The sequence below is a fragment of the Loa loa genome, assembly GCF_000183805.2.
Source record: "Loa loa unplaced genomic scaffold supercont3.145, whole genome shotgun sequence".
NCBI classification, from domain to species: Eukaryota; Metazoa; Nematoda; class Chromadorea; order Rhabditida; family Onchocercidae; genus Loa; species Loa loa.
In genome coordinates, this window is record NW_018108325.1 from 54,545 (window position 1) to 64,381 (window position 9,837).

General features: G+C 24.9%; 3 protein-coding genes across 4 annotated transcripts in view; 1 reads left to right on the plus strand and 2 right to left on the minus strand.

Annotated features, from left to right (window-relative positions):
* The window catches only part of LOAG_17884 (hypothetical protein), a gene marked incomplete at its 3' end in the record, with an annotated part of 17,288 nt that extends 10,591 nt beyond the window's left edge, over positions 1–6,697 (minus strand). The window contains exons 1-2 of the mRNA XM_020450547.1: positions 6,564–6,697; positions 5,203–5,265 (exon numbers count right to left, since the gene is read on the minus strand). The remainder of the gene's footprint in view (positions 1–5,202; positions 5,266–6,563) is intronic.
* Positions 6,698–6,795: 98 nt separating this feature from the next.
* LOAG_09718 (hypothetical protein) lies at positions 6,796–7,636 on the plus strand (the record flags this gene model as incomplete). Its single annotated transcript, XM_003145245.1, has 2 exons — positions 6,796–6,916; positions 7,449–7,636. Coding segments are annotated over 2 exons (309 nt in total), but the record flags the coding sequence as incomplete, so codon positions are not given.
* Positions 7,637–8,421: 785 nt separating this feature from the next.
* LOAG_08911 overlaps positions 8,422–9,837 on the minus strand; it is a gene marked incomplete at its 5' end in the record, with an annotated part of 5,820 nt that continues 4,404 nt past the window's right edge. For both annotated transcript variants that reach the window (XM_020447824.1, XM_020447823.1), the window contains one exon: positions 8,422–8,522. In XM_020447824.1, the coding sequence (XP_020305761.1) occupies positions 8,489–8,522 (34 nt within the window). In that variant the 3' untranslated portion in view covers positions 8,422–8,488. The remainder of the gene's footprint in view (positions 8,523–9,837) is intronic.

The window sequence follows — 9,837 nt, forward strand, 5'->3', positions numbered from 1 at the left end:
AAAGGAATTTGATTCTCGTCCATTTCGAAAATAAAAAAAAACAATGATTTGAGGGAAGTGATCAGAGATTAAAGGTATGTCACAGGTAAATGCTTTGGATGATAAGGATTATTGATATTTGTAAAATATTGTCAACAAATATTACAAAGTATTAGATTAGACTTTTACTCAAACAACTATTCAAGCCCCTTTTTTTCCGTTTTTACTTCAAAAATTCAATAAATTATTTTTTTTTTAAATTCATAAACATTCTAAATTTATGCCCCTTTATTGGCATTTATCGCTTCATTCATCCAAAAATTTTGAAACTTTGCAAATAGGAAGGGAAAGAAGGAAATAATTTAATTCGAGTAATCATTTGATTGATATTTAACAAAATTTTGGCAATTAGATTAAATATTCAAATTAAGAAGCGAATTTTCAAAAAAATTTCAAAAAAGGAAAAAGGAAGATGACAATTTAATTCGAATAATGACTTAGTTTTTGAAATTTTAATTTTTGAAACTCTAGTAATCCTAACTTTTGAAATCCTAATTTCAATTTGCTAATTAAATTAATTGTTAAAGTTAAGAAGTAATTTCTTCGAGAATTTAAAATTTAAGATCAAAATTAAAATTATAATAACATGTTAGAATCATGCTCATTTGATTAAAAAAAAAAAACAAAGGAAAACAAAATTGATGAATATAATAGTGAGAAAAACATGTATTCCAAATGAATGATAATATTTGAAGAGAGAGAGGGAGAGAGAGAGAGAGAAGAAATCAAATACTTAAGTATATCTAATTTGTAATATCAAAAAAAAAACTAAGCTAACATATATTTGCTTTAATGAATCATTTTAACAAACGATGCTATCAATACTACATTTCACGTAATCAAACTTTATTTTTCACGTTTATTTCTTGGCTAATATCTCAATCAATTACTTTTTACGTTTATCCCTTTATTGATATCTGATGCTAATTTCTAAATCTTTGCCGATATCCAAACGTTTATCATATCTAATTAATATTTAATTCTTGAAATATGAGAATGTATTGTTTATTATTCATAATAAATAAATATGTAATCATTCGTAATAAGTGAATATATTTAAAAGATTTTCAGGAAATGGTGTAAATTGAAAATTTTTAAAAATTTGAATTTAAAAAGTTAATTTTAGCTAAAAGTTACAGGAAAAAAACTACATTTACCTCATGATTTTAATTTAGATTCAGTTTAAAGTATATTTAAAAATAACGGAAAAAACATACCGGAAGAAGTTCCTCGACGAATATTTTCATAAACAATGTGACACTGTGGAATTTCATGCTCGGTTTCAGGTACTTAAAGAATATTTCAAGAATTACAAATGTTAGTAATGAAGAACGAAAAAAAGAAAAAGGAAATGAAGGAATATAAACAGAAATAGTGAAAGTATTAAGTTAAGCGCTCATAAATATCATAGACAATAGCGCATAATGATGAATGATACTGATCCATCGTAGCAATATGACAATAGCGCATAATGATGAGTAATAGTTATTAGATTGCAATCTAATGAATACCACGTTCAAATAAGCATCACAGACAGTAGCACATAATTTTATAGATGATAGTTATTGATCGCACTCTAATTAAAATTTAATCCAAATTTCGATCTTATCCACTATCAGATTCTAGTAATAAGCTGGAAATAATTTCAAATTTGATGTAATATATGATATACAAAGCTGTCATATACTCTGAATAATTTGTTAGTTTGCTACAATGTCACAGTGAATGGAATATTAAAATTTAGAGAAAATAGAATTAAAAGTAAAATCTTTTCTTGTCTCTTTTAAAATGTTAAAAATTTAGAAGAGTTCGGAGTATTTTTAAATTTAAAATTTTTAAAATTTAAAATTTTTAAATCTAATGCTTTTGGTGGCTCTTATCGATAAAGCGAAGATATTAAATAAATTTTATATTTGTTCAAAGTCCAAATCACCAATCAATATCTGGATGTTCCTTGGTTGCAAAACTTTAGATCAATACTTTCGATCAATACTCTCGATCAGTGCTTTTAACTAGTACTTTAGATCAATACTTTTGATCAATACAGGGGGCTCTTATTGATATAGTAAAGTTATTAGTTAATGGTATAGTTCTGTTTACGGTTGAACGGTTTTAATCTTGATGAAATTTTATAATGTTACTATTAAATTACCAAGTGACTGAAAAGAATGGCAAATAAGTTAATTAATCAACTAATTAATAAATTGGAATGCTCGATTTTAAATTTGGCGGACCACTATTTTAATAACTTTTTTCTTTTCGTATTTCATTTCAAGTGCTACATTAATCAATTTCTAACTTTTTTTTTTGAAGTAAAAGGTAAAATTCATTGTCATTTTAAACGAAACCAATCAATAATGTAAAAAGTTGATCAAAAATCATCCGGTATTAATTTTTAGCGTTTTTAAGTGAAACGAAATTATTCCAATTTGTAATCTTTTTAATTACTTACTTTTTTTTCATTGTATTTAAGATTAATAATATTTTCTTATTTGTCATGGCAAAAATATCTTTTTCAAATCATTTGAAAAATGTTAATGAAATTAGTCTCTGCAAATGGAGAAAAAAAGATGCACTTATATTTAAATACATTTTTAAATACATTTAAATGTTTAAACACAAAAAAAAATAATTCGAATATAAAATTGTATTTGTATTATTCAATATAAGAATGAAAATAATTCGAATACAATTTTAGATTTCATATCGAAAAGGGATGGCAAAAAATGTTAAAAAGAGAAGTTAATTATTGCGATAATGTGATATTATTAAAAGTTATAAATTTAGAAAGAAAACCATTTGAAGATTTGATTAGAAATCAATCGATAATATGCATAATCAATCAATAATGTGAGAAGCTGATCAAGAATATAAGAAATCAATCAATAGTACACGTTATTACCTGCAATATTTATCGTTGTAATAAATTATATAATAGAAATTTTGCACAAAGCTATCCATCGGTTACCTATCGACAACGTTTGGGAGCATTTCTACTTTGCTACTACTATAATACGATATGTTTACCCAGGTAACATTTATCCAATATGCTGCCAGTTTTGCTTTATGTATTATTTCCTACGGATTAGTTAAATTGAAATTCGGACAACCTAATTCATTTGTGATTTGAAATCTTCAAAACATTTCAATTTTCAAATTGTTTCTTCTAAATGAATTTTTTTAATTTCGATCTTTAAATTGTTCTTTCTAAATGGAAAAGTTGGGAAGGTAAAAAGAAACAAGCAGAACAATGACACATATTAAGCTGATAATATAACTGCAAAAAATTCAATTATCAACTTAATTTAATGTAATTATTAGTATGTATAACATTATAAGATACTAAATTTTAATTTGAAATTAAAATGATTTTATATCATTAGGCAATATTCGATTACAAATAAAATATGGTATTTTGATGGAACAAAAAATAAAAAAATAATAATAATAAAATAGTATAATAATGAAAAAATTAATCTTGGACGATTTTTAATTAAAGTTGATATTGAAATTATTATTCTTCACTTGTATATCGAATAACTTTTCTTTTTTTTCTTCCTTTTTTTTTCAACAAAATCTGCTGAAATGATATTTTAATATAAAAGCTATTCGATAGGTAATTGTTTTAGCAAAAAAATAAAAAGAAATGGAAAAAAGAATCCTACTGTAATAATTCGATTCGCAATTTTGAAATCGTTCAAAAATTTTACTATAAAACTATGAGAATTATTTTGCTGTTAAATTGTTAAATTTCATTTTTTTTTGGTTAAAAGAGGTTTTTAAATTTAATTCAAAATTTAATTTATAATGTGAATTTTAACTCAAAATATTTTGAACTATTGGATGACGGAAAGTTGTACAGAAATTAATTTCATTAATGCTAAAACAAATTAAAATTTCACCGGAACAACTGTTTTTCCTATCTGATGCCATCCAATTCTTCTTTTTCATTTTTTTTCTTTGCTTAATAAAAATTAATGAAATATTCATTTGCAAATACTTTGTAAATAAATCAATTTTAATTGAAAAATATTAACTGAGTGACTTTTTTTTTGTTAACAAAGTTCAAAAATTTTTTGGCAATTAAATAAATAGTTAGCATATATATATATATATAAAGATGAAAAATAAAGACTTGTAGAATTTTATTTCCTCACAAAGTATTCATTTCAATAAGATTTGATGAAGTTAAATTGGTTTGGGTGGATGTTAGCATAAAATAAGAAATATTTAATGATTTTGGGAAAAGATTGAGAAATACTTAAAATTATTCAAAAAAAAGTTCAGTTACTTTAAAAAAATTAGGAAATATTTAAAGTTACACTTAAAAAAGATTGCTGCAAAGATTTGATAATAATAGTGGAAATTAAAGTTCACTTTTTTTGGTTTGAAATATTATCAACTGCATAATAATAAAATAGAGAATGCAACCTAAATATCATCCAATCATAGTGTAAGTTGATAACAATGATAACGATATGCCTGGTAAAAATGATAGCAGAAATTTCAAAAGCAAGCTAAGAAAATTTTGCTCTTCATTGATTAGCTGATATAAGACTGAACGATATGAAATTTAATTGGAACTATATGATGTGATATTTATCGACAACTTAAATATTTTTTTTTTAGATTAACTGAAGTCGATGTTATATGTTAGATATGCAGTGCACATACGTTATTCCGGATATATAACCGGATAAATCATATGGAATAAATTTATTCCGATTATTACTATAGCTAAGGTACTATATAATTTGCAAAAAAAAAAAATCGGAATTTCAGTTAACTTCTTGTTAACAGTTTTAATAAAATCAAAGTGGTGGCGGTTAGTGAATGATTCCATGGAGCAAATAATCACATATTAAGATAAATTAATTGTGTGAATAAAATGTCAATCGAAACCAAATTTACAGCTATGTTATTTTGATAAATTAAATCCAATCGTTAATCTTCAAATAGTTTTATGCTTCCAAAAGTATTACATGAGATAGGATAGTATTATTATGTCACCTGTATGTCATTTCTCAAATTTTTAGCTAATCAAAGACTTTGTTTTCTTTTTAAGACAAGAAAATATTTTCTATCAATTTTTTTCTGAAAGAAAAAAAGAAATTCGAAAAATTTCAAAATAATTGGATGAAGAAATTTTATAAAAAAACTAACTTGATTTGAAGAGAAGAAGAACGTTCAAATGTCAGCAACCAAATATCAAATCCAATAAGTGTGCTGGAAGTTGATAATATAATAAAATTAATGGGTTCATATAATTGATACATCCATGGATTTGTAAAAAAAACCGAAAATTTACGAAAAAGTTTTCAAAAAAACTATCGGAATGGTCCAATCTTTTTCAGTAAATTTGATAAATGTAGAAATTTTTCATCCGTTTTTTTTCATAAGATATATTAATTAAAATCTTATAAGGATAATTTTATATAGATTTATAGAAAAGAAAATCTATTAGTTATATTACAATAATCAGTAAAATGCACTATTCTTAGTGAAAAAAAGAAAAAAAAAGATAAAAGAAAGTTCGATTTTAGCTCGTCGGATTAATGAGTAATCTCAAAATATTGTGAAACAAAACTATAAAAATAATCTTTTCTCAATTATTTACTAATTCATTAAGTATTTACTGAATGGAAATTAGCTGCTTACTTCTTCCTAATCTTAATAAAAATATATTAATTAGAATGGAATTTGTTTTTGATTAATAGATTACAATTTTAATTAATAAATGGACGTTTTGCTGTAACAATTCAAAATTGTAATTACTTTTTAGATCCCAATTGTAATTTATGCAAAAATAATGTATTGGCAATGTAATGCAAGCAGTATTACATTACTAAAGTACTGTTATTCCGTTTTACTTTTTTTTTTAATCTAACTTAAGTAGTTTTAAACACTTCAGTTTTTTTGTTTTACACACGTAACGTACGTAAGGCACGCTTCATGTTAGTGAATTCATAACGTTATGTAATTTGATGAATTTTAAAAAATTCATAGAGCTAAAATTTGTGATGGAAAAATGAATTATGCTTTCAAGTTTCAGATCTTATTACAATAAACTTGAATCATTTCAGATCTTATTATATATGGAAGTTTAGATTATACGAACCATAAGTTTGGTGATTACAGATCATGCTATTAACTACAGGTTCGAATTATTTCAGATCTCATCATCAACTACAAGTTCGGCTCATTTCAGGTCATACTATTAACTATGAATTCAAATCATTTCAGATCATACTAAATTTAAAATTAAACTATTAACTATATGTTCGGAACATTTCAGATCATATTATTAATTTCGTGAACATCAATCATTATTCGATAAACATTAGGAATACAATAACAAGTTTTACCGATGAAGTTATCCATCTACTGCTTAAATTATCACTTGTGATATGGGTGATAATTTAATCAGTAAACAGATAATTTTATCACTTTGTTTCATTGAAATATTTCTTTTCAAAATTAAAACATTTTTAGTAATTATAAGAATTGATAAGTGATAAACTTACCAATACCTTTCCACAAAATGTCAATCTTCAGGAATGGGAATGATCTTCACCAAATGGTTAGCAGTGGAATTATTTCGAATCCGATAGACCTCAGGAAGAAGATGCTGGGGCAATAGATGAAGAGTGAAAGGATGAGGAAGAAAATGAAGGATGAAGAGGAGGAGATAAGGTTGAAATATTCATGCTACTACTGATACTACTACTTCATCTGCTACTGCATTCTTTACTGCATCTGCTACTGCATTTGCTACTGCATTCGTACTGCATCCGGTACTACATTTGGTACTGCATTTGCTATTACATTTGTTACTGCATCTGCTGCTACATTTGTTACTGCATTTGCCACTGCATCTGTAACTGAAGCTGTAGTTAAAAAGCTATTCGTTGTTGTTTAACATTTGCCATACGAAATGGAATGAAAGATAATTTCAACCCTCAAAACCCCGCATTCCTGGAAGGTTATCTCTTCCTCCTCATATTCTCTATTCCATTTCTTCGACCGCATTCCTGAAAGATTATCTCTTCCTCCTCATGTTCTCTATTCCATTTCTTCGACCGCATTCCTGGAAGATTATCTCTTCCTCCTTATATTCTCTATTTCATTTCTTCGAATCTGTCTGTTCATACCATACATCTTCAAACTAATTATTATCAGAGGAATAGCAATCGAACAGCAATAAGTGGAATATGTCTAACTATTCAACTAACTTTGATAATATTTCAACTTTCTCATTATTACTTCTCTCTAATCTCTCTTTCTCTTTCTCATCTTTTTACTTCTTTTAATGCAAAAAAAAGAATATACTGCTCTAATCTATTTTAATTTTGTAATCAATCAAATCCGATTATTCATTATTTTACACTCTTAATATTTAGCAATCTTATCTGGAGTGTACATCACACACACACACACACACACACACACACGCACACACACACACACACACACACACACACATATATATATATATATATGCACGTCTACGCCCACCTGCACGCACACACATATGCACGCCTACGCTCACTTACATTCACACGCCTACACACCTGCACGCACGTGCGTCTACACACAAATGTATTGAAATTGTGTTGAAATTCATCGTGTAAAGGTCAAGTTTTCAAAAATTTGATTTTCTACAAAATGGGTGTGCGACGTTTAATCATTATTAATCGGATATTGACATCGGGAAGATGCCAAATATTATAATTAATTATTTAAACGGAAAACTATTAATATCAATTTCCTATGGTTTTTAAGTATATTTCATTACATCGATAATTCATTTAGCAATATATATCATTTTCAAAAATTTTTATAAATTAATAAAATAGAAAAAAGTAATTTGTCAAATTGCTTTTTTACCTTTAATTCAATTCAATGCTTAAAAATTAGAGTTAAACATATAAATTTATCATATCAATGGTTTTGTTTCACTTTAAATTTTCGAATTTTGTCTGTCATTTTTTGCACTTTTTCTCTTTTTTTAATTTCCGGTCAATTTCATGCGGAAATATTTTTTTATTCAAGTTAAAAATAATGAATCATGTGGATGTTAAATAGCATTATCAATTTGAAAAACAATGTTTGATCAGTTCGCATCATAGAAAATGAAAGAGAATAAACAAATAGTTTACAAGGAAATGATAAACAATCACAAATCTGATAAATGATAACACTTCACAAATACAAATTAGTTTTATTAATAATTCAATAATAACATTAAAATATACATGCCATATTCTTTCCAAGAGTTAAATTGATTTTTTAATTTTTACTTCTTCTTTCCTTCTCATCAAAAAATTGAAGATTAGAAAACAATAAATGAACTGAAATAATATTTAAATACAAATCGTATTAGTGATATCAAAAATGGAAATACTTAATTTCCAAATAATGAAGATATTGAGAAATTCGTTTGCAACCATTAACATTCTCTCCTTATCCCATATTTTGTGAAACTGAAAATAATAACAATCAAAATTTAATACAAATTTTAATTTGGACAAAATTTCAAGTTTTCCAAATTTTAAATTATATATATCTATATATTCCTATGCAAATTTTTAAACAACAGTGTACATCAAATAGTATTGATGTGTATTCGGCAAAGTATACTCTAACTAATACTTAAGTATACACTGTAAAGTATTCCAATTAATAATAAGCCATATTCTTACTAATAGCCGTTAGGGGAGTAAAAAAGAAGAATTCTTTTTTACTACTGGAATAATGCAATAGTACGATGACGTTATTCTTAAAGATGAATGAATATTTGAGAAGTTATTAAGAGGATTTTCAAATTCTGAATGTATATTAAATTCAGGATTGAAATTCTTAAATATGGATAGTTTGAAATCTTCTAGGACGTTGTTAATTTCACTTTCCAATCTTCTAGGACTTTGTTAATTTCAATTCAAAGCATAAAATTTATGTTTTTTTTTGAAAAAAATAAAATTTATGCTTCAAATCTTCTAGGACTTTGTTAATTTCAATTCAAAACATAAATATTCAATTTGAAATCTTCCAGAATATGTTAATTTCAAGTTCTGAAAACTTAAATTATCGATGCTTGGTTTAAAATCTTTTAAAAATTCATCGCTAATTTTAATTTCTATAATTTAAATTCGTTTTTATCAACGAATATTATTGCCTTGAGCAGTTCAAAGAACAATGAATTCTATCAATGCAAACATTTTCAGTAAAAAGTTTCAACAAAAAAAATTCTCATCATTATCAATTGTTTAATCAAGAATTCTATTCTCTTCCTTTTTTCCATTTATATATTTTTGATCAAACAAATAATTAATATATGTTGGTAATATTAATTGAATAAATTAAACAGTTTATTGCATATTTTGCATTTAATGCATGCATGGATGCATGTTTTTGCAGTAATTAGTTATTACGGTATTGTCTGTTGGGTATGATATTTTAATAAATGCTAAAAAAGAATTAGCATTTCAATTGATCAATAATAGATAGTTTTATTATAATTATTATTATCATTATTAATATTTATTTATTATTTATTATTTGTTATTGTTATTTCGTCATTTCGTTATTGTTATTTTGTTAATGTTATTGTTATTATCACTGTAATTAACAATACCATTATCATTATCATCATCGTCATCATTTTCATCATCTTTATTGTCATTATTATTATTATTATTATTATTATTATTATTATTATTATTATTATTATTATTATTATTATTATTATTATTATTATTATTATTATTATTATTATCATTATTATTATTATTATTATTA